The following is a 26,349-nucleotide window of genomic DNA, read 5'->3' as shown; positions in this document are numbered from 1 at the left end:
TGGTGCATATTTGAATTCATTTTTAGCTCCAAGGATGTGGCTAATTTTGTGAAATCAATGAAAATTAGATAACTCGAAAAGCATTAGATAACAAATTTTATTCCGTATATCTGGGGTGCTATTTCTGGGCAGCCATGCTTGCTAACATGAGATTGTTTCCTGCTTTTCTTGTCTGTTTCTGGTTTTTCAGTACTTTTCAGCTGCCTCAATCTTTATTTTCAAAACCATTTGCTGATAAAACTGATCGGTTGGATAACATTTTATCTGATTGTCAACTTGCGTGGGTTACTTTAATTTACTTCGGTTGTGCTGGATTTGATTCAAGTCAGATTCTTTTTGTTGGACAAAAATTTTGGTTGTAATTTCACTTGTTATCATGCAACAGATTTTTGAAATTTTCGCATATTTGTGCTGGCGTTCATAATATAGCTTTCAGATTGCCAGAAAACAGCTGCGCTTACTGTTTAGACCCACAGTCGCAAACATACAATGAAAAACACGAAGAGGAATTTTTATGTTTTCAGTTAATGCTGATGTTACATTGTTAGAAAAATGGTACAACTTGTGTTGTTTGCATTAGCTGCACTCTATCTAATAATCTTCATTTTTATAGTAGCATGTACTCAGCTCACCTTATCTCCTTCAATTAAAGACAACAAAAAGTAATTTTTGAGAGTGAAGTCACAATTCACCGAAAACTTAATCAACCAAATGAACAACACTCGCTCTAAAAATTGAAAAAATGAAGTGTAGCATGTAATTCAGCCAAAATGGTAGAATGAATAAATAACCGATTTGAAGTGAGTATGACGTCATATGGTCTTAGTTAGAACCTTGATGACAAAGCAAAATAATATAGCCGAAAGACTCAGGAATCCATTTGAAGTAAAACTCACTTGAAACCTAACCAACAAACCATTTCAATCAACTAGTGCAACAGTTAAATTACTCCATTCCAAAAAGAGGGAAAAAACAGAAATATTCGAAATCCGATTCTAATTTGGGATAAAATTTATTTTAACATCCGAAACGCGTTCTCAATCGATTTTAATGCCTTTTATTTTCAATTAGTGAACACCGACTAGCTCCAAGACGCAGTAAACAACAATTAATACCCATAAAGTCAAGAAACAAACGTCAGTTAAAACGAACACAAAAATAGTGCACTTATTTTCTTCCATACTGGCCTAACAAAAATTCAAATGCATCCATTTAATTAAATATCTCATAGAATAGTTCTACAAATAAACAAGAATTGCCCAAAAGGTCCAGAAAATGTCCCAAAAAGTCAATCAGCAAAAATTGCGAGTGAGCAACATAAATCGACAAAACAAGATTATAAATGGACAAAGAAATAAAAAATAGTAATAAGTTATTTGATAGTCTCCAGGACTATAAAAAGATCGAGTGCCACAAAGAAACTCTCTACACACTACAGGAAATTCAAAAATAATACCAAAAAAACTCCAGGAAAAATTGCAAAAAAATGCAAAATTCATCTTCAATATTAATAATGACTTAAAATGTTATGACTATATAAAAAATTTAGTTTGTGCGAAAACCCTTTGGGGTAAAAAAATTATAGAGTTGAAATTGAAAACCGATTTTGAAAATGCCACAGGTGATTAAAAAAATTCGCTAGCTCAAAAAATTCTTTTGACACCAACTTTTCTCGCTCTCTGGGAATATTTCATGAACACCAATCAGTAATAACTGCGCTCTCTCTCTCTCTCTCTCTCTCTCTCTCTCTCTCCTTCCCTCCCTACCTCCCTATCCCCCCTCTCTCTCTCTCTCTTTCTCTCTGCCTTTGAATTTTTTTCTATAAATTGAACTAATAACTTGCTTTCACGTGCAGCATTTGACTTTGCACAATGAGAAAAAACAGAAATCATCGATACAAGAATCGACTGAACAAATCCGAGGTTGCTTTGTAGATCGGCCGTATCAAAAACATGAAAGACAGAAAAAAAATTATCTCTTTTATTAATAGCAGAGATGCTATAATAATATTAAGAACATATAAACGTCATTGCTTCATCTGTAAGCTGCATTGAAATAAGGATTAATTAAACTGACACATAAGCAATTGAGCGTACCTTCGTGAGTTAAAGTTTGAAAAATCATTTTGAAAATAAGAAAGTCATTTTTGAGAGTAAGGTGAATGAACAAAAAAAAATAAAATCGCTGCACTACCATCTAAAAAAAATGCCGTCACGCAAGCAAATCGGTCACATCTGCAAGAATGAAAGATGAATGCAGATTTGAAATGATCGTGACATCACATGACTTAAGACAGATCTTGACGAATTGAAAGGACATGTGAAGTCAAAAGCCTCAGCTACAGACTTGCGGCTCTTAAAACACCTCACCATTTCTCCTCTTCGAGACGCAAAAACCAAGAGATGGCCCATATCTCAACTCAGCTAGTGAATCTATCCAAAACCATTGACTAAGTTTCCTAAGTAAAATGAATTTTAGACTGAAAATGATTTTTCGAATGTTTTGAATCGAATGTTTTAGATTTTTTTTACTATTTTTTCAAGTCTAATAGCTACCTACAAATCGACATTACTCAAACTGCATTACACATTCTAAACATCACAAAAAGTTGAAAAGCGGCTTTGAAAATGCCGCAGGTGATAAAAAAAATTCGCTAGCTCAGAAAAAATTTCAGGAATATTTCATGAATTCCAATCTATAAAAACTACTCTCTCCCTCTCCCTATCCCCCTCTCTTTCTCTCTGCTTTTGACTTTTTTAAAATAAATTAAACTAATAACGTGTTTTCACGTGCAGCATCTGACTTTGCACAATGAGAAAAAATGAGAAATCACCCATACAGAAATCGACTGAACAAATCCGCGGTTGCTTTGTAGATCAGCCGTATCGGAAACATGAAAGACAGAAAAAAACAAATTCAACTCTTTATTAATTGCAGAGATGCTATAATAATATTAAGAACATATAAACGTCATTGCTTCATCTGTAAGCTGCTTTGAAATAAGGATGAATTAAACTGACACATAAGCAATTGAGCGTACCTTCCTAAGTTAAAGTTCGAAAAATCATTTTGAAAATAAGAAAGTCATTTTTAGAGTAAGGTCAAAGTGTGTGCAAAAACTAAATCACGCGAATGAACCAAAAACAATTCGCTGCACTACGATCTAAAAAATGCCGTCACGCAAGCAAATCAGTCACATCCGCAAGAAAGATGAATGCAGATTTGAAATGATCGTGACATCGCATGATGTTAGAGAGATCTTGACGAATTGAAAGGACATGTGAAGGTAAAAGCCTCAGCTAGAGACTTGCGGCTCTTAAAACACCTCACCATTTCTCCTCTTCGAGACGCAAAAACCAAGAGAAGGCCCATATCTCAACTCAGCTAGTGAATCTATCCAAAACCATTGACTAAGTTTCCTAAGTAAAATGAATTTTAGACTGAAAATGATTTTTTGAATGTTTTGAATTGAATGTTTTAGAATTAATTTTACTATTTTTTCAAGTCTAATAGTTACCTACAAATCGACTTTACTCAAACTGCATTACACATTTTAAACATCACAAAATATTGTAGCATCTTAAAACGGGTGTCAAAGTTGGTTAAAAAAACGTCTTTTTTTGTCTCCTTGACAAAAAGTTGTTCATTGTTGTCTTGTTTCTTCCACTATTTCATCAGTTTTAATTATTTCCTTTCCCAGGATCAACAAAATTATTTAGTCTCTCAATAAGATCAAAAAGAGCGTTTTCTTCTAATTAGTCTTTAATGAGATATATGTAGAAAAGCAAGCTTCTGATAAAAAATCTGAAGCTCCCATGTGAGACAAAATCACTGAATAAAAGAATATATTTTCTGATTTGATTTTCTGACTTCAACAGCGATGTGAAATTTTTTACACGTGAGAATTACTGGCCATTTCACTTAATTTCTTCGGCGCTCTCAATTACTCTGATTTGTCTTCAAAAATCATTGCAAGCACGTAAGGCTATTCACAACACTCCAAGGCTATTTATATTTGAATTGTGAAAAACCAGAAGGTTAATGATAACTCGCTCAGCTATCAATTTCGCAGCAATTTATAAACCCAAGGAGAAAAAGTTAAAGTAAAGAGAAACTTCATGCCGCTTAAAGGTCGTTGAAACCCGTTGCAAAAATAGAGTTGTTGTCAAAATTGGTAAGAGAAGCGGACTTGTTTCGTAAGCAAGCGGACTTAAAGGTTTCTGATTCTAAAAAACTTTCCCTTTTTCTACAGTTGGTGGATAGCTTTTCTGAGCACCGTTTGTATCTAACAATATCATTTTTGTATTAAAAAAATGAGGTCTTCAGGTTAATAGAAATTTTCGGGATATTTCTTTAATTAGGTTTTTGGTCTTTGCTTTATATGAGAAAATATTTTTGAAAGTTGGTTCCTTAATGTTTCGTTTTCACATATGCATGTTTTTTTTCTTATAAAAACATTTAAATCAAACCGTTGTGCTGGGGGAACAGTCCTCATTTTAGACAGATAATTTGGGCGGTTGAGTTAATTTACATCGGTTCGTTTGCTCAATTCTGCGAGTTATTTTAGATTACTATTGTTTTACGAATCTCTACTGTGCAAGTTGTAATCTCAATACAATACGGCTCTTATTTTATTATGATGCGTTAAAAGTTTCCAAATTCGACGGACAAAATTAAAATAATTGAAGCAACTAATGGTTAAAATAAACCAATGGATAGAGAACTAACCATGTCGTAAACGTGGGCAGATCCCATGAAGGAGGCAGCAACACCTGCAGCTTTCTTCTCTTGGAGAACCGTGTACAACTGAGGTGTTTCACTCCTGGAATTAAAAAAATAAGCTGTTCAGAAAAAATAAGCTGTTTGAAAAGATAAAAGAAACATACCCGGCAGATTGCCGGAAAATAGCCGCCGTTGATTCCAATAAGCATGATTGGGATTGAACGAATAGAATATATTGAAAAAAAAGATTTTTGTACAAAAATATTTTTTAAGTCCGATTTATTTTGATGGCATTTCGTAGTTGAACATACTTCTGTTTCTTAGAGAGAGGCTACAGGGGCTACTATCAACACCAATAAGCATTAGAGGTGGTAACTAAGACTTATAGGAACGACGTTCAAATAGCGGGCATCTAAAATAGGGCTTTATGGGTTTATCCCGTTTCTACTTCTGACTTTGATTTTTTATACTGACTCTGTTCATTTTGAATTGCTTTGCTGAGCAACTGATGTTCAAAATCACTTTAAGCAGAATGAGAGAAGAGAGAAACTAGCCTAGAGAAGTCAAAAAGATTTCACGCAAAATGTCGAAAAAGCGGCAAAATGGTAAAGCGGAAAAAAGTTTGACGAAGTAAAAAAAATACGAGCGCAATAATAGCCGGCTGAGAAGATGAGGGCGGCTATTAATTATAATACTCAAGTGACATTCAGGTCAAAATTGGCAGGACTCAAATTGTGTCATATTATATGGCATTTATTTTCAATTTCGAGCTCCGGCACTGAATGCTGGTTTTAGCCAAAAGAGATCGTAGTACAAGCCCATTTATCACCCAAACTACACAGATATTTCAAGAACAGGCCCAGATTTAATATAGTTAATTTTCATACGTTCAATTGTGCATACGTTCAAAGACTTACCCGGCCTCGTCGTCCATCCTTTTCTTCCTCAGCTCTATTCCCTCCGGAGTCTCCAGTCCGGCCGGTAGAGAGGTCAACCCACTTGGCGTAACGAGACCCTCCGTACCGGGCGTGATCAAACCAGAGGCATCAGGAGCTTCTTGTTCTTCCTCCGATTCGTCATCCTCTTCCTCCTCGCTCTCCGATTCCATCTCTCCCCAGTGTCTCTTATCAATATCTGCATCCATATCAGAACCAAAAGCCGTTTGACTGTCCTGTCCGAACACATCGCCGTACAACGGACGACCTTGAGAGTCAACCGGAGGCTTACCCCATCCACCAGCATGGTACCCAAAACTACAGCCTTCTGGTATGGGTGCGTTTAGACCAGGAATTCGTAAGTTGGGATATGAAGGTGGTGGACCATAACGCTGCATTGCAATCAGCCAAGGAGGTGGAAACTTACTTTTGCCCTGAAAAGTTCATAATTTATAAGCAATTTCGACTTAAGCTAAAATGCAAACGAGAGGTCTTCAAAATCAGCGCATTGCAAGAGGAACGCCCTTCCATGATAACAATTTTTGTTTCATGATAATGAGTTTAAAAAATAATTGTCTGTGGAAACTACGACACCAAACAAATATGCAAATAAGCTTCTTGTTATTTATGACGCGTTTATTAACCAATTGCTATAACCATAATCAGTTAATATTGACCATATAAGCAGAGAGTCCAAAAAGTTGGATACTCTCAAATACCCATTCTTCCACTCTCAAACACACCAAAAAGATGCTCTTACCTCAATGACGGGCATTCCGAGAGCAGATCTGAGATCATCAGAGATATCACCTGGTTTCTTTTCCTTCATCCTAGTCTCTTGCTCTTTCCCTTCATAATAAAGATCACCGTGACCTGAAAGCTTCGGCTTCGTTTGATATCTTAAAGAAAATGCAATTGAAAAATAAAAATCTGTTTACAAACAAGAATGAAGTCACGTGATGGTCACTTACTTGAAAAAAGCGTCGTGAAGTTTCTGGTAATCTATGTCAATTTTGCCCATCTTGGGTCGAACTTTGGCTCGCATTTTAGTTTTCATTGATTGCGCATCTTCCTGAAAATAATTATATAATAATTTTACAAACGAATAATTTTATGTCGAAAAAATTTACATACGATTCATGAATAGAAAATTTTTAGTTTGTTAAAAGAGAATATTGTCGACGTATTAAAACAATCCACTAATATTTGACATGCCGATATTTCTTATCAAATAGAGATATAATGAAATCATTCACCTTTTCCTGCAATGCACTGCGCATTTCCATAATGCCCGTTCTCTTGATGAATTCTGGCAAGTCAAACGGCGCTTTCTGAAATCCTCGCTTGCCTGCTAAATATTTCCGTTTAGCATTCCAGTGTCGTGGCACTGGTACAGTATGCTTGGCTGACTTGAGACAAATAAGTAGCTTTGGGTCACGCGCTGTAACGTCGTGCATTTCAACTACGTCTGGTCGAGTCACCAGCTGTTTCAATTCAGCTACGGTCAATCTGTTCAGTTTCCTAAGTTTCTTTTTAGATAATGTAGGCTGGCCGGTTTCTTCGTCTTTCACACCATCATCATCTTCAAGTTTCGGCATTTTTTGAGTCTCTAGAGCAGAAGTAATCTGAGATACAGCCGAAAGAACTTCGCTTTCAACGTTTAGCTTTTCGTTTACATCTTCTTTGTTATCTTCCTTCTTAGGAGGAGCTTGCAACTTGTATTTTTCAAAAATTTTCATGAAATGGGCATAATTGGGATCTGCAAAGCTGAGTTGGATACGTTCTGGTTGGTATTCGACTTCAAATCGAGGCGCCAGAGTTCGACCTTTGTTGGCAGCAGCAGCTGAAGTTGCAGCATTTACCAGTCTATGTTCAACAGCTTCCTGCTTTCGACGTTTCTTTGCTTCTTTCTTTTTCAATTTTTTCGCTTTTCCGCGTGAAACCTGAAACAATTACCATCATTCATATATATACAACTTTAAAACAATCTATAATCAATTAAATATTTTTGTTTCAGTTGGTTCCCTGCGCCCAAATACCCCGGAGTCTCGGCTATTCAACATTCACAATTAAGCCACAGTTGATCTTTTTTACAGTACCGCTTCATGTATTCAAAATAATGTCTTCTTTCCATTTAATCAAGACCACTGTATCCATTTTTCTGCCGAAAACGTTAAAGCATTTTAACAAGGCATTACCATCAACAACTACCAAACTAAATCTACAGCAAGACAAAACGCTCTACCACCCGCTACTCCCCGGCTTTGATGGCCATCCTATATAAAAAACCGAAAGACGACAGTATTTGCCTTGGGATCCTGCGATGTTGCTTCTGAACTGTCACTCTCAGCCCCCTCTTGCTCATCCTCATTGATGACCCCATTTGGGACAGGAAGAGAGGATGATTCATTTTGGATTACAACTCCATTCGTAACAGGTGTACTCTGTCCATTGCTCTGAGTCAACGTAGTTTCAGCTGTCATCTTAGCTGCTCTCAAATTCAGTTGCCAAGTTACGACCAAATAACCACATCAACACATTCAATTCTGAAAGGCAACTGGACAATTAGTAAACAAAATTGAGCGATTGAGAAAAGCAGCTGAGCTATAGTATGATCCGAAAACATAAGAAACGGCGGTGGTGTCACAAAGATCAAAGCGGTAGTGATAATAATAGAGTAAGTAAATTTTGAAAACTTCATATGCAGTCATGTGCTGAGACAATTTGATGACCCCATTTGGGACCCCAATTTGATGATTACGATTCACAAAAATCACCGAGGAGATAAATGATACACTTGGTTTGATTTGCAGCCATATTTTTGATTCTGATTCACATGAAAAACAACCAATACAATTCCGGTGAATTTGGTAACATCTGACTATGTGTTTACTATTAAAATTTACCTAAACATGCTTCGAATCCACTACATAGAATCCTTACGACGATCATAGAAAACGAAGACTACAAAGCAAAGTATTATTCAAATTAAAATCCCACAGCCAGTAAGAAGTTCCCCAGAACCATGCATAATAGTTCGATATCTGCCTAAACTAACCAATGAAACTGGGAACGAACTTTGCGAAGTAACAAAAACATAAAACGACTGGCCCGGACGAGTTGCTCTCGAACAACTGGCGAGGCAGACAATTTTGTAGGGGTCATAGGCTAGAGAAACTTTTATGGTGCAAAAACGTCTGACCAGTGAGGAATTGGCAGCTGCGACTATGTAAGGTTATCACTGACAACTGGTTTTATTTTTAGCAACAAACTTAAATTCTGAATGCTCACAATTCAAAAACACTAAAAAATTAGAGGGTCAAGCGTGAAAATGTCCCTCAAGAAGTGAAATCGAAAAAATTTTCTACCCAAAAAATGCCAAGCGACAATTTTGCATTAAAAAACAAACGATTACAATGATTGCTTGAAACTTCGTTCGCGAATAACTATTTAACTTCTTTAAGACTTGCATTGACTCAAAATTTGACCACGAAATCCAAATCACTTAAAATTCTCGAGATGGCGGCCATTTTTAGTGCTATAACAATTACCTAAAGGAATATTTAATAGCACTAAAAACCGAAAGGAAATTAAATAGCACAAACTTCCGAAAGTAATTTGTTATAGCACTGTTCTGAATGTTAACACTTTTTGTGCAATTGCAAAAACATGCAATATTTTGCAAGCAATATATTTCAAAATTTTATCAACTCTCCAAGTTTATTTGTGGGTAAGTAATTTTATACCAGCACTACTTTTGTTAAGCCAATTTTGGCGGATCGATATCTTTTACGGAGATTACGAAAGTTGTTTTTCAAGAGCTTATGAATGATACAACTTTTGTAATCACTCCATAAAAGACATCGATCCGCCAAAACTGGCTGAACTAAAGTAGTGCTAAATTATTTAACCACAAATAAACTTGGAGGTTTGCAACAATTGTCAAAATTTATTGCTTGCAAAATATTGCATAAATTTGCAGTCAGAAAAAAAAATACTGATACTAAATCAGTTGTCGAGGAGACTCGTTAAATTTTTTCATAACACGAAAAATAACTCGAAGATTGAAAAGATTTCAACTTTTCCGCAATTCAGACCTTTTGACGCTTCCAATCTCGAATACTTGGAAAATTACACCTTTTACATTCAGAAAATTCCAATTCTTATTTAAAATTGCAGTCGAGAATTTTCTAAAAATAAGTTCCCCCAAACACAAGCTCAGTAGCTATTCAACTCGACTCCTCATAAAAAATTTAAAAAGATGAAGTTTTGTGACCTTCTTAGAGCGCAAAATGTACAACGAAATGAACTTATTTTCTACTGAATAAGTTTTTATTATATTTGCATTTAACTGTCTCGGATAGAGAAATTGTACTCTGCCAGCTCAACTCTTTATGCTGCGCCAAATTATGCCCATCAATATCGTTTTCGGGGAAGATACAAAAAGGGATTTAAGGAAAAAAATTTAAAAAAGAGCAGAGGATCATTTAACAATTGTTTCTTCAAAATCTGTTTTCATGACATGCTTGTACGCCTAATTGATTACCAAAATCTGTTTCACATTTCGAAGTTTGTGAAAGAGTATTTATCTTCAACAAATTTTTATTGGGATTTCAAATACGACCTCATTATTTATAGAAACGTTTCCAATCAAATTGCTTTCGGGTTACTGTTCCTAGGGAATATTTCCAACATACTTTTGAAATATCAAAAATTGTTGAATTTGAAATTTTTGGAAAATTTCTGGCAAAGAAAACAATTTTAAAAACTTTTTTGCACATGCCAGCCTTCAGAATGAGTGCAAAGTTTTTATTTAACAACCACCTATCTTAAGCTTTGAGCGCACTAATCACTCTTTAAGAGCCAAACTATCCCTCAAACTAAGTTAGTATAAGATGCAGTTTAATATTTCATCAAAAAAGTAGCAAAAACATTTTAGATTTTCGATTCAATTAAGTAATATTTACGTCTTTTGAAAGATTTTGAAAGAAGAAATTAGGCCTACTTAGAAAGTCTACTCAGGCTGAAGCTAAAGGACTCGAGTATTTGGCAGTTCTTTTGAAGGTAGGAGTTATCTCATGACAGATGTAAAAAACAGGACCTTTGGCATTTTTTCATTTCTGCATTGCGTTCTTTAAAAAAGGAATTTGAAAAAGATCTGGTCGATAATAATTGCTAAATGATTTTGTCCACTCAATTTTCATTTTATCCGCATGAAAAATTATCGAAACAGACTCGAAATAATACTTCAAACGGTTTCGACATTGAATAGTTTCAATTGGAAGATACTTCCTTTATTTTTTTATCTTTCGCAATTCAGACAAGAATTCGCTTCTTTAAGTATGGACAGGCACTTAAATCTCTTGACACCATATGTTCAATTTTTCAAGAAGTAACATTTTTTTTGATGAATCACGTTTTTTCCATTCATTTTGAGGCCTGGATCACCTCTCATTGTTATGAGGTTACCTTAGTAGAAAGGAAACAAAAGTTTTTCCTTATGACTTCAGAAGTTTTGATAAAATTTTTGACAATAAATTTGCGTGACAGTCTTCAAAAGTGAACATAAGGTGAAAAAACGCAAACAATGAAAAAAAGAACCAATCAGAATGGCAGAAAAAAAACTAATCTCCTGATATTAAAATTTCAATGTCACTTTTCTATGGAAAATACAACAATCACTGCGACAGATTTTGAAAAAAACTCATAGTGATTTGTCATCACGACCATGTAGTATGAAGACCGCGATGTTCAAATTACCATCATAATTTTTCTTACCGGAAGTACTATTCGTTCAGACGGCATTTTTGCCTAAAAGAAAGAAAGTGATTAAAATTGCCGTGTGAACTAGTTTTTCTGAGCGAAAGAACTTTTTTGATCATACTTTGCGTTCAAAGAAAGACTTTTCGACTTTGAACAGTGTTTTTGACAGAATTGCAACCGATAACGGCTTTTAACCGTTTTCCATCTTAATTGGCCCAATTTTTGGCTTAAAATTTGGTTTTCTGTGGAAATAATTTTCTTTGACGTCATTTTGAAATGTAGCCATCGGAAATGTAGACACAGTGTTTTGCAGAGCCTAACACTGCGTTCAAATTCAGCACATAGTTCTTGATCCTTTTGCTAATTTTTGGCTATTTTTTCATTAATTTCTTCATTTTTGGATCTTTCAACCGGCTTTTTTTCAACAAACAGTTCATATGGCAACGTCCCATTGATAATTTATATACTGAATGCCTCCTTCTGCAGCAACGTAATGTTGTTTTATAAAATTGTGCGAATGCTAATCCGATTTTGCCGGACTTCTTTCCAATTTTTTTGTCTTTTTATTATATTTTGGATTAGTTTAGGCAACATCAGTCTTTTTTTTCGCATCAGGGACTTCAATTTTGTTTTGATTAAAAATTCAATTTTTCGGCGTTTTCGGCAATCTTTGAATTCTGGTTCCACTTTTTTAAAAAACTGTACGAGAGGATGGCTCTTGGTTTGTTCTAAGTCTAGAATGCTAAATTATGAAATGTCTTTGTTTTTCTTCGTTTTCTTTTAAATTTCATTATTAACTTCCAAGAGTCAAGTAGTAGTTGTCTTTGTTTCTTACTTTGCGTCTATATTTCTGTACATTCTAGCATCTATCATTCTAGCATTCAGCTAGATTTATTCGTTTTGCTTTTTTTCAGTTGTTTTATTTAATGATTTTAGCTTCTTCGTATTTTTGTCATTTCGTAGGATTGCAAAATTTTGACAGATTACTAATTTCTTCGGCTTTCGGGAGCCTCGGTATTTTATTTAAACGATTTTTGCATTTTAATAATATTCCTTTGCTTTTTCTATTTTTGAATATAGTTTGAATACAGCTTTTGGTTCTTCTATATTTGATATAGTTTGAATTCAGTTTGTGTATCATATTTCCAACAAGGAAGAAGAATGTCCTATTTTTGTCTTAACTGCAGTGATTCGATTTAAATGTAGTGGTTTTTTAGTCCTTAATTTTAGACTTTTTTCGTTTGAAAAATTTAGTAAAGTTTCTAAGATGTTTATATGCCTTATGCTTTTAGGTCGCATAGTTGATTGTGCAGTTCTATCTTTTCAAGACCAGCATTATGAGTTATTTCATGCCAATTGTTAAGTTTTTTATGAATATTGGACATTTTTCAACATTACCAAATGTTTTAACATAATGAAACTTAATGCATTTTTCTCGTGGTGACTGCGGCATAAATTTCAGAACTTTTTTTAAAATGAAACCAGGTGAGGTAAAGAGTTGCTGGTTAGACAAAAAAGATTGTTGTAGCAGCTGCAATTACGATTTTCTGTGAAGCTGACGTTTCGCGTCGCTTCCGGAATTCTACCGGCTATGTTTTTGTTTAAAAACATGCGGGAACAACTCTTCATTTTAGAACACATATATTTTCTACAAATATAACATAAACCGGCTAATGTCGGAAGAATTGCTCTCGAACGACAGGAGGGTAAAAAAAGGATTTGACCCCACATGGATTCGAACCACTGACCTCCCGATCCATAAACAGATGCACTGACCACTCGTCTCCCAGGCCCTTGTTCTTGCTATGCTGTAACCGACTTTATATTAGCAACAAGCTTTACTTCGGAGAGAGAGCAATAGAGATCACTCATAAATGAAGAACGAAAGCGTGAAAAAGTCACTTGAGAAGACTTGAGAAGAAGTCACTTAGAATTTTCTAGAAGAATGGACAATAACGGACCAAAGCAAAAAGACAAGAGCAATTAAAAATGTTTATTTTCAAAAAAAAAAACGGCATAAAATAGTGAAAAAACTTAGCGAATATTAGCGACTAAAAACTTAGCGGAAAAGTTATTATGTTTGAAATTACTCGATCACTGCAAAAATTCATGAATTTAAATTTTATTCCTGATGAATTAGCTACCAGTAATAGAAACATCTAGTCTAGCAAGAAACTTTCAGACAACAAATAGAGCATGTGAAAAGATGGAAGCTACCTTCCCGTACAAAATATTAGTGATATGACAAGGCACATATGAGAACATATAATTTACATACCCCTATTAATTACGTATATTTGGCCATCAAAAGTTTCAAAGACATCAAAATGCTAACAACAGACAAAAACCCTGAAGGCATAAATTTTCCTGTTGAGAAGTAACGAGCTCCCATCATCACAGACAGGGTTCCGCTGGACGATAAAAGAATCCAAATATTTCTGGGGTCCTGATGGAGTTGTGCGGCACCCGCAATAGCGAGTACTCCGAAGCTCATTCCAGCAACTATAGATGGAACACTACCACTTCGCATGTAGCCATATATACCACCTCCACAAACTAACAGTCCGTAAGCAAGACCAAGACTGTTGAAACCATTCATTCTGAAAGTAAATGATAAAACATGGATAATGGCATCCCAACGGATCATTAAGTGTAGATTTTATCTTCGAAATTAATTTTTGCTTTCAACGACTATCGTGAGCACAGATGGTTCCGTTGGCTATTAAGAACAAAAAGATTTAACATCCCTAAAAACAAAGTCAATCAAATTCACTCCAAAAATGCCGAATACGACATCGCATCTCTCCAAAAATTAATGTTGTATAATAATTCACTAAGCGAAAAACCGATATCAATTATGATTTTTCTTAACTCTTCCAAAATCACCGAGGTTAGAATTCCATCCACTTCTTGCCTGATTCAATTTGAGGCAGCAATGGTTCTCCGCTTTGTTTGATAAGGCTATTTGCAAGCAAACTCTGACAAACTAGTAGGCACGAAAGAGGGGCTATATAAATTCCCTCTGATGTAGCTTCGATGCTATTTAAAATTTAATATCTCAATAAAACAAACATTAGTTAAACTGATCAAATTTGCAATACCTATAACCAATCAACGTGATTAATAAGACAAATTTTATCACGCTCAACCTCCACTTTATCCCACAAATCTATAAACCGCAGTGCGGGGCGTTTTGGGTAGAAATCAAGAGATCTTTCATCAACTTGAGAAAATTTCGGGATACAATTAAAAAAACATAGCAGGACAAGTCCTGACGTGCAATTCAAAGAATTTTCATTGACTAAACAAAAATCTAGACCTAGAACGGACTAAGAAAGCATTGAGAAAAACCTTTCTAAAAAATCAGATAAAAAATTTAAAAAAAAAACAGAAAATCAATGTCAAAATGCCGCATGTGAACAAAAAAACCAATAGCGGGACAACGAATTTTTGTTCAAACATCGTTTTCTCACACTACCTTAAATTTAGAGCGAAAAAATGTCACGCCGCAAAACCACTCGCTTTTTCGCTCCACTTCCTGTTTCAGCGTGACCAAAATCCTACTCCAATTTGAACTCAAAAATCATGAAAATGTGTCAACAGATCTTAAAAACATAACCGGAAGAATTCCGGAAGCAACTCGAAGCGTCAAAACTTTACAAAAAACCGTAATCGCAGCTCAAGTCATTACCATTTGCATTAAACCAGTAACTCATTACGCCTCCAGGACTGATCTTAAAATTGGTGAAATTTAATCCACTATCACAAAGAAACAAAATTTTATTGAAAATCTTTGGTAACGTTAAATAAGTAAGAAATTCGGATAGTCAAAATTATAATAGGCTGAAAACGTTGACAGGGCTATCAATTGGTCTCAATTAATTCTTTATTCTAATCTCAAAAAAGATCGCGAAAGCAAACGGCAGATAATCTTAGAAACTAAGTCAAATTTTTCAAAAAAAAAAAGAATTCTCAAATTTAGGAATCAGAAAACCACTACAATTAGATTACTAATCACTGCAATTAGGACAAAGACAACACCTACTTCTTCATTGTTATATATATGCTAGTCAACATGATTTCATACTAAATCAAAAATTGAATTAATCATAGAAGACATAAGCAACAGAATATTCAAAGGCAAAAAACCGCTTAAAAACAATACCAAGGCCTAAATAAAAAATGCAATAAACAATAATCAGTGCAAATTTTAGAAAACATTTTCTAGCAAACTCAGTACTCCTTATATTGCAAACCATGAATTCAATTGCAAACCAAAGAAATGACAAAAGCCTGAGAAAAAGCTGAAATCATTTAATTTTTTAACAACTGAAAAATAAATAAGACCAATATAAATGTAGTGGCCATGACAGAGCTAGAACCCTAAAAACTAGAATGTGAAAAATATGAACAAAATATAAGGAACACCGTAACAAAGACTTGTTCTTTGTTTTTAAAAGTTAAAAATCAAATAAAAAATCAAGAAAAACGAAGATATTTCATTGTTCAGCATTTCAGACAAAATAAAGACAACGAGTCATCCGGGACAACGATACATCCTCCTGAACAGAGCATAAAACAAAAAGCAGAATTCAAGCATACGAAAAATGGAACATTTTGCAAAAAAAATGGTCAAAAAATTTTTAAGACTGCCTTTTTGAAAAAATTCAAACTGTTTTTCAAAAATTTAACACTAAAAAATAATTGATTTTTTACTGAAACAAAATTAAAGTCCCCAATGTTCCATAAAAAACTATTTCTAGTAATTAAACCAAAATACAGACAACAAACTGAAAATTGAAAAAAAAACGACCAAACTCGGATTAGCATATGTACAATTTTATAAGACAAAATTACATCAAGTCAGGTGTTTCGCCTACCGGAAAGTGTCGGTTGCTGGTCAAGCGACGTCTATAGGTCTTGTTCGGGTCATGAAGAGATCTGCATTTCATGCGAAGCTTTGATAGCAGCGCCCTTCGGGCACTGCCACTGTCTCAATAATTTTTTTATGTAATGTCAGGGCATTACCCAATCTTGTATATATTATTCTCGAAAAATCTTTCTGCGGAAATTGAGAATAAATTTGAGCTGGATGTATGATGCGGATTCCTGGATTGGGCATGATGTGGGGAAAGCCCCACATACACGCCCCGAAATATTTTAAATCTATGCAAATTTTGTAAACAGAATGTCCAATTTTGATCAATATTTCCTTAATTCTGTATTTTAAGCCATCAGACGAGAGAAATATACTCAACTTTTTTTCTGTGACAATTTTGTCTAGTTATTTAGTGGCCTAAAAGAGAACTATTCAATTTTCGAATAAAAAAAATTTGTATTTTCGAAAATCAAGCATTAAGAAAGTGAAAACAAAATATTTCAAAAATTTTGGGGCAAACTGTTTTGCGGTTTTTTTGGCAGAAAATAATTGAGGGTGTCCCTCTCGAACAACGAGAGACAGCAAAACTGTTTTTAGGACCAAAAGAAATTTTTCAAAATTTTTCAAGTTTGGACTTTTTTCTGAAAAACCAAAAATTTAGCTACAAAATTTCAATTTTGAGCTTAATTTTCTGGAAAATTAATCAATAATTTTACTTTTTATATCGGAAAGCCTTGCCAAAACTCACTGAGGACCTCAATACAGCTCATAGATGACGACAAATCATTTTGGTTTTAAAAATAATCTAAAAAACTAGAAAAAAATCATTTTTTTCATAAAAAAATTGTTTTTTTTTTCGGAATATCTCAAAACCAAGAAATATTCAAAAAAAACTGTCCTTGTTGAACACCCCATGATTTTTTATGCCAGACAACTTTGCTTTTATGAACTAGGCACAGAAATTCGTGGTTTCAGAGAAAAAGATGAAAACCATGATTCCTGAGGAGCTGATGTTCAAAAAAATGCAAATTTTCTCAAAATTTTTACTTTTTATCCCATTGATTATTCTAGACATAGTGGTTGGTTATCCGTTGGCAGACACGTATCGCCACTTTTTCAAAAATTGACAAAAATTCATTTTCGAAAAACTGAAACTTGACCACTTTTGCCCAAAAACTACATGAAGGAGAAATTGGGCGAAAAAGTTCACTAAGGGAGTTTTTGTTCCCTTAGCACATTGGAGCCACATGCAAAAATTAGGAAAATCGGTTCGGTAGTTTTCGAAATCGTCAATTTTTTCAAAATTCTGAATAAGGTATTTTATTTAGAGATCGGCAGGGCCCCTACCCCACCTAAGCGCATTTTGTTGAGATGCACGGCCACCGAGGTAGAAAGAGGCGTTGAGTATATGAATTATCGAAAGGAAGTCGCCATATTGACCAATTTTTGACAAAAAAGACGGCTGAAAGATTAGGAAATGAAGAAATTAATAGAAGAAAAGCCAAAAATTAACTAAAAAAATCAAGAAATATGTGCCAATTTTAAACTTGAAACGCATTTTCAGGCTCTGAAAAACACTTTGGTATCAATTTCCGACGTTTACATTTCAATATAGCGTCGAATAAAAATGATTTCTTCAAAAAACAAAATTACAGGCAAAAAACTGGGCCACTTATACAAAAAAAACGGCAAAAAATGGTTATCTATATGTGCATTCAGTCAAAAACTACTTTTCAAGTTCAAAAAGCCATTCACTAAAAGGCAGCGCATGATCAAAAAACTTCTCTCGCTCAGAAAAAATTAGGTCACACGGCAACTATTCTCACTTTTGCCTTTAGGTCAAAACAGCGGCTGAACGAATAGTAAGTCCGGTAAAAAAAACCTTAAGAAAACCAATACTCCTCTTCGGGTCTTAAAAAAAGACCCAATAAAACAATTCAAATTCTTTGAATTGTAAAAACCTTCGAGAACTCGATGTTATCAAGATTGAGAAATAAACCGTTGCATAGTGCTGAGTTGATTGCCCTTCAAAGCTCACATGCGCGCGAGAATATACAGTACATTTTATTCATTTTACTGACGCTATGGTTTCATCATTTTTCGTACAAAGTAATTTCGAACTTTAGTCATTGTTGTGTGATTTCTATATCCCACTATTACGCAAATGAAACAAGGATTGGTCGCACAAAAGGTTACAATCCAAAACAATGCAAAACAACCCATGAAATTGTTGAACACCCCATGATTTTTTATGCCAGACAACTTTGCTTTTATGAACTAGGCACAGAGATTCGTGGTTTCAGAGAAAAAGCTGAAAACCATGATTCCTGAGGAGCTGATGTTCAAAAAAATGCAAATTTTCTCAAAATTTTTACTTTTTATGCCATTGATTATTCTAGACATAGTGGTTGGTTATCCGTTGGCAGACACATATCGCCACTTTTTCAAAAATTGACAAAAATTCATTTTTTTCGAAAAACCGAAAGTTGACCACTTTTGCCCAAAAAGTACATGAAGAAATTGGGCGAAAAAGTTCACTAAGGGAGTTTTTGTTCCCTTAGCACATGGGAGCCACATGCAAAAATTTGGAAAATCGGTTCGGTAGTTTTCGAAATCGTCAATTTTTTCAAAATTCGGAATAAGGTATTTTATTTAGAGATCGGCAGGGCCCCTACCCCACCTAAGCGGATTTTGTTGTGAGATGCACGGCCACCGAGGTAGAAAGAGGCGTTGAGTATATGAATTATTGAAAGGAAGTCGCCATATTAACCAATTTTTGACAAAAAAGACGGCTGAAAGATTAGGAAATGAAGAAATTAATAGAAGAAAAGCCAAAAATTAACTAAAAAAATCATGAAATATGTGCCAATTTTAAACTTGAAACGCAATTTCAGGCTCTGAAAAACACTTTGATATCAATTTCCGACGTTTACATTTCAATATAGCATCGAATAAAAATAATTTCTACAAAAAACAAAATTACAGGCAAAAAAACTGGGCCACTTATACAAAAAAAACGGCTAAAAATGGTTATCTATATGTGCAGTCAGTCAAAAACTACTTTTCAAATTCAAAAAGTCATTCACTAAAAGGCAGCGCATGATCAAAAAACTTCTCTTGCTCAGAAAAAATTAGCTCACGGCAACTATTATCACTTTCGCCTTTAGGTCAAAACAGCGGCTGAACGAATAGTAAGTCCGGTAAAAAAAAACCTTAAGAAAACCAATACTCCTCTTCGGGTCTTAAAAAAGACCCAATAATACAATTCAAATTCTTTGAATTGTAAAAATCTTCAAGAACTCGATGTTATCAAGATTGAGAAATAAACCGTTGCATATTGCTGAGTTGATTGCCCTTCAAAGCTCACATGCGCGCGAGAATATACAGTACATTTTAATCATTTTACTGACGCTATGGTTTCATCATTTTTCGTACAAAGTAATTTCGAACTTTAGTCATTGTTGTGTGATTTCTATATCCTATTATTACGCAAATGAAACAAGGATTGGTCGCACAAAGGGTTACAATCCGAATGCAAAACAACCCATGAAATTTTGTAAACTTAAAAATTGATTATGTCATATGCTTTTGAACATCGCGAAACTAATCTAGCATTAGACAGTACTTGAGCAGTAACGGTCTGAGCCAAACTGACCTGTTTTTTCTCAAGATAGAATATTAAAATTTTGTTTCTTGACAGGGTTTCAAATCCTCAGACACACTAACACAAAAGTCCTTCCCCGACCACGGCGTAAAACGTGAATATCCATTACAACCATTTAATTACCGTTGAAAAATATTATTCTTCCCTTAATTATTTTTAAATAAAATAATTTCAAAAACTTTCGAGCAGAATTCAAAACATCATAAAGTTGTGCAGACTTAAGGTGTGCAAAAAGGGTAACCAACAAAAAAGGCAAAATAACGGCACACAAATGATAATCATTATAAAAACAACGCCAACAAAAGGACAGATTAAATAATTGAAGATTTTTTGACAACAAAGAACGCATCAGCGGTACTGTAATTCAAATAGTTTCAGCAAGTGGTATCGCAAATTTTTTGCAATTAATAGGCCTTTATCATCAAAACAAGAACAACACGCTATAACACATTAACAAAAACTCACTCCGTTTAAAACAATTTTCTTCAACGCTTTCTATGCGCCATATCCTACCTTAATTCAAGGGCAGAAAATTTCACATCGGGAATATTACTGTTAATCAACAGAGTTCACAAGTTGACAGAAAAGTATGCAGATTGCTTTGCAAATCCTGAAGCCACAAAACACCAATGCAAAAACAATGACAAAAAGTAAGTTTCATTGACTGCTGTGATGTCAGAAAAGGATTTATAATGATGTCAAACATGTGAATTCTATTCCATAATCTTAACTTCAAATACCTTGAAATAAAGTAAGTTATGACGAGTTTTACCTGAACACCCTCAATTGGAAATAATTAACACCTCAACTAACACCCTCAATTAGAAAAAGATATTTTGAGAGCGAAGCCAGGTGTACCCGAAAAAACACAATCAAAATTCTCAATCCATACAAGTAAATGAAGGGCGCTAAGCTCAACTAAATTAACAAACTTAATTTAAAAAAAACTAAATTAATTAAGTTCACTAAGGGGGCTTGAAATTACCTCATTTGAGGTTATTATAGTATGAGGTTATTATTATATAACCAGTGCAAAAAATACCCCAATCTCTGTGCACTTTTGATTTGACTTTCAGATGTTAATTGCTGCCACTTAAGTTCAGCTGCTGATACTTGTCAGTGAGCGAAATTTAACTAATGTAAAATGAAAAAGTCAAACGTTTACAAATGCTTACAAATAGCGGCACGTATTTCATTCTTAAATACACAGATGGTTTGCAATTTTTTGTACAGATCCTCCAAATTATCCAGAACGCTACCTACTAGAACTTTCTGGGTATCTAAAAACTCTGGGTATCTAAAGGAAAAGAAAACTCAAGTATCAATTGCATAACTTTCAAACAAATGAAAAAATTTTTAGACGTCTGCGGTCACCTTTCAATTCAAAGATTTTACTTCAATTCCAGACTGCCTCATTTAAAAACTGCCTCGTTGTACAGTTCGTTAATCCAGACAATTGAGTGAACTGACAGCAAAATTAAAAATAACCTAGTAACAACATAGCCAGCAAAATATTACAAGAGCCTGGTAACCCTAGAGCCTCAAAAAACAAAAAACAAAACAGATCAAACATAACCAACTAACGTCGGGCGAATTTCTCTCAAACGACCGGCAAGCGGTTGGCTTCGCCAGTACCTAGCCACGGTTTAGTGAGACTAGCTTCAGCTTAATTGAAGGCGTGTGAGGTCAGCGCGGGGGGGGGGCTAATGGGGCAACGTTGGGCGGGGGATCTTTAAATGCACGGGGTCCTTACCGCCTGAACGATGTGCAGGGGTGGGGATTGGGGGGTGAAGTGAGGGCGGCTGATGTGGGCGAGGGAGGCGAGATTGTTGTGGGTGGGGTTTTTCCAAACCACTTTCTGTGAATCGCATAATTGGAGACTAATGAGTTGAAAGGCTCTAAGAGAACTTAATGCCCGCTGGGCGCTACCTGTTTATCCCGTTTTTGAGGACGAGAGTCATATGGGTCAGACGAAAAATTGGTTGAGCGAAAAATCGCATTAAAAAGGCCAAGAGGAAATATAGCCGGCAGATTGCCAGAAAACAGCCGCAATAGCTTCGAAGATCTGCAGTCTCAAAAAAACAGTGAAAATGACAGACCAAAAATTCTTCTTATCATTGAAGGCTGATATGTTATATTTTGATTAAAAATCTGTATAAGTTTTTGCTGCCTCTATTAGCTGCTCTGAAATAACCTTCATTTCGAAGAAAACACACACCCATTTGACCTTATCTCTTTGAATTAAAGTAAATAAATGTCAATTTTAAAATGAGGAAGAATTTTTGAGAGTGAGGTAAGTCAAGTGTGACAAAATTTAATCACGCAAATGAACAAAAAACTCGTTCCATTAAGAGCGAAAAATGAGGTCACGCACGCACTTCAGTTGAAATTGCATGAACGAATGAACAAAAAGCAGATTTGAAGTGGTTGTGACGTCTTACGGTCGTAACAAAAATTGCGACGACGAAATAAAAAAACAAGAGAAGGTCAATAATAGCCCCAGCTATTGCTGTGCGGCTATTCATAATATAATTGCTACAAACTTCCTTCGTTTGAGAGCAGTTCAACAAAATCGAGAATGGCAAAAAGCTGTGACAGGCTACAACTTTCAAACCTACCAATAACTATAGGTCTGTACTCTTTTACACTCAATGTCATGTAAACATTAGTCAGTAGACTTCGTCAGTAGCTATCTGCGGCTTAGTGAAGTTAGCTTTAGCTTTATTGAGGAAGGTGCGTTGAGCATCAGAAGGAGGGGTCAAATTTTAAGAACCGCCCTTTACAATCCATACAGTTCTTTTAAGCAAAATTTGAACAGTTCCTAAATCAACAAGGATGCTCGTTAATGTGCGTTCGCACATGATGTTCCGACCCGAGCTCATCTATGTTTTTGACTTAATTCTCAACCAAATGAAGAGATAACAAAAATAGATATTTGAGCTTAAAAAACTCGTTACACAACCTAACTACTGATTGAATTACATAATGCCATGCCTCACTGCACCACTCTGGAGATCTGTTATTAAAAAGACTACGAGAAAAAACCAAACACAAGCAAAAACAGAAATTTCACGGCAAAAACTCAATATCTAAATTTTAAAGCATCTAGTAACAACGTCAAAATGCAACCAGATCAAACCTTAAATACACAAATTTACTTTTTCCAAACTATACAGCAGATGAAGATTTTCCTTTATGAGATTTGGTAACAAGTCGACAAAGAGAAGAAATAATGAGGCAAAATTCAAAAACAACATTTTTTAAACCAAATAATTTCAAAGACTGAAAATCATTAGCTGACAAAGTTATTACTGTAAATTTGCTAAAAGGTCCAAATGAAACCAATGGGGATTTGCCTTTGATGAGTATAAGCCAAAGGACCGGACCAAAGATGCACAAAAAATTACAGACAATTTGCGAAAACACAAATTATTGAAGCCGTCATTAGCTATTATCTGAAATTAGTGTACTTTTATTTAAGTTTTTATTTAAACTAATTCGTCTAAAAGTATATTGAAAGCTTCAACATGTTCATTTGGGCCACATTTGGATCTGTTATTACGCGAATGTGCTAAAAGAGAAAAAAAAACAAATACACCACTCACAAAACTGTTATGAAAACGAACATTGTCCAACAAAACATCAGCTACGACATGATATCAGTAGACATGTTAAGTAGTGAAATACAATGAATTGGATGGGACCTCTCAATGATGAGAATAAGTTACAAGTTGACGAAAAGAACATCAAAAACTGAAAAAAATTGAAAAATGTTTGTACCATGAATGTATAATATCATAAACTTTAAGACTATTTGCTAAGTCATTCAATCCTCAACATCCTCAACTACAAGCCTATGAGACCGGCCAGCATTTGACGGCTATCTAAAAACTGACAAAAAAAGCAAAATAAAAAAAATGTGAAGAAAGCAAAATTGCAGAAAAAAAGCAAAATAAAAAAAAAAGAGAAAAGTGTCAGTAACAAAAACGTTCAGTAACATTTTTCTATTATCAAGTGTTTTTTAAAAGCAATGGGATTCTTCTCTTTTTTTTAAAAAAAAATTTGGCTGAAGAAACTCAACAAATTTGAACAAACACATTAAAACCACGAAATTTTTGTGAAAACCCATAGTTTCAAAGCCATTAAACTCCAAAGTTTCCAACGGAAGCCAATAAACACGCTACATTATGTCTGAATTGAACAAGAAGGGTGTTTGTTTGAAGGATGCATAGCTAAACAATCAGACATCACTATATGTCTTAAGACTATGAAAACAACAAATACAGACATAAACCAAAAAATCAGAAGAAAAGTGCGAGAAGAAAGTGTCGCAGCCAATTAAACCATGAGCTTTTCTCCGGAAACTTTATCTATGGTCCATTGAACGTCTTCTCTGAGCCAATGGGAACTTTCAAAATTAGGATACTGTGTTAAGAATGAATAAGGAATTAAAATTACAAAGTCTCAAAAATTAAAAAAAAAATTATGAAACCTTGTGCATCGAAGTCATAAAATAAACAGTTAGAAGACAAAACTGCTAACTAGAGAAATTTTGGTTGAAGTAGGATTGAAAGGGGGCTGTCATTACTGAGTCTGACTTAAAGTTCACGAATATAAGTTTAAGATCGGTTAATGTTCAAAAAAGTTTCGAAGAATTATTTTTAAAGTCTTATCAGCCATTAACTTAAATAGCTTTCAACAGAAGTCAAAGAATACACTCAGTTACGCCTAAACGGGTAGACAAGGATGTTTCTCATGCATAGGTAACCAATAACACATCACAATAAGTCCTATGACTATGAAAACAACAACAAATACTGGAATAAACCAAAGTAGAAAAATGCGAGAAGAAAGTGTCGAAGCCATTTAAACCATCCATTTTCTTTGAAAACTGCCTAAGATCCATTGAACGTCTTCTTGAAGCCAGTGGGAGCTATCAATATTACGATAATGTGATAAGATTTCAAAAGGAACAAATACTGCAAAAGCATCAAAAATTTTTTTTTTAATTTTTGAAATCTTGTGGCATTGAACTCATATAACCAATAGTTAGAAGATGAAACCGCTAACAGATCATTTTTAGCTGCAGTACGAAGGAAGGTGGACCTCTCATTACTGAGACTGGCTAATATTTCACAAAAATAAGTTTGATTCGTTAATGTAAAAAATTTCGAAAATGTATTTTTAAAGTCTTAACAGCCATTAGCTGTCCACTCAAAGCATAAGATTTGTTCATTTAATGCTTATTACAAAACTTTGAACTTTTAGTCAACGAGTCTATGCCATAGAACTCCAAAAATATAGTACCACCTCAAAAAGAAAATCAACGTTTCCTTTAACATTACGAAATTTTATGTCGAAATCAAAAAAAGAGCGATTCCTTTAAAACAAATTTCTTGTTCATTGAGCTTCATTTGAATGTGAATGAGGTTTATAATTAAGAAAACCTTGATATGAAAACTCACTAGTCTCTAGGTGATTTGAAAAAACGACAAAAAATATGAAAAGTTTTAAAATAGCTCTCAAATAGAATTCGAATTTTTTTTTATAGTAAACGTTCCTATGGGATCAGAGCTAGTCTTTTGTATCCCCTTTCGTCTGTTAGGAACACAAAATTGATTCATTTTGCGGCTTGAAATGTAATTTTCAATTACTATTTTTGAATTTTAAGAAAAAGTACACAAAAAGTGAACAAAATCCCGCCAAATATCCCGTGTTCACACAAAACTTCGATCATCAATAACTCCTCGCAAAACAAGAATTCTAAAAACATAGCTGGCAGATTGCCAGAAAATAGCCGCAATAGATTTGTAGATCGGCCGTCTAAACAAACAGTAAAAAAGACAGACCAAAAAAAATCGTCTTTTGATTGAAGGCTGATCTGTTATATTTTGATTAAAATTTGTATAAGTTATTGCTGCCTCTATTAGCTTATCTCAAATAACCTTCATTTAGAGTGACATGCACCCATTTGACCTTATCTCTTTGAATTAAAGTAAATAAAAGTCAATTTCAAAGTGAGGAAGTCATTTTTGAGAGTGAGGTAAGTCAAGTGTGACCAAAAATTTAATCACGCGTATGAACAAAAAACTCGCTCCACTAAGAGCGAAAAATGACGTCACACATGCAATTCAGTTGAAATTGCATGAACGAATGAACAAAAAGCAGATTTGAAGTGGCTGTGACGTCATATGGTCGTAACAAAAATCATGACGACGAAATAAAAAAAAACCAAGAGAAGGCCAATAATAGCCCCAGCTATCGCTGTGCGGCTATTAAAAAATCTTTAATTTCAAATTCAACGCCTGACGAGCTTTTTAATGATACCACCCACATTTCTCTACGATGAATATGTCGATCGGCCAAAATTGTCTGAACAAAAAACC

General features: G+C 34.5%; 2 protein-coding genes across 2 annotated transcripts in view; one reads left to right on the top strand and one right to left on the bottom strand.

Annotated features, from left to right (window-relative positions):
• The window catches only part of LOC142350648 (uncharacterized), a 626,363-nt gene that overhangs the window by 64,500 nt on the left and 535,514 nt on the right, over nt 1–26,349 (top strand). The gene's annotated exons all lie outside the window — the stretch shown is intronic.
• Nucleotides 1–26,349, bottom strand: part of LOC142341676 (splicing factor 3B subunit 2-like) — a 542,910-nt gene that overhangs the window by 11,112 nt on the left and 505,449 nt on the right. Inside the window, exons 2-7 of the mRNA XM_075392823.1 lie at nt 7,967–8,205; nt 6,914–7,600; nt 6,629–6,729; nt 6,418–6,556; nt 5,640–6,091; nt 4,729–4,822 (exon numbers count right to left, since the gene is read on the bottom strand). Coding sequence (XP_075248938.1) covers nt 4,729–4,822; nt 5,640–6,091; nt 6,418–6,556; nt 6,629–6,729; nt 6,914–7,600; nt 7,967–8,140 — 1,647 coding nt within the window. The 5' untranslated portion in view covers nt 8,141–8,205. The remainder of the gene's footprint in view (nt 1–4,728; nt 4,823–5,639; nt 6,092–6,417; nt 6,557–6,628; nt 6,730–6,913; nt 7,601–7,966; nt 8,206–26,349) is intronic.

This window comes from Convolutriloba macropyga, chromosome 1 (genome assembly GCF_964194025.1).
Source record: "Convolutriloba macropyga chromosome 1, txConMacr16.3, whole genome shotgun sequence".
Classification (NCBI taxonomy): domain Eukaryota; kingdom Metazoa; phylum Xenacoelomorpha; order Acoela; family Convolutidae; genus Convolutriloba; species Convolutriloba macropyga.
This window is presented reverse-complemented; position numbering and strand designations above follow the sequence as displayed.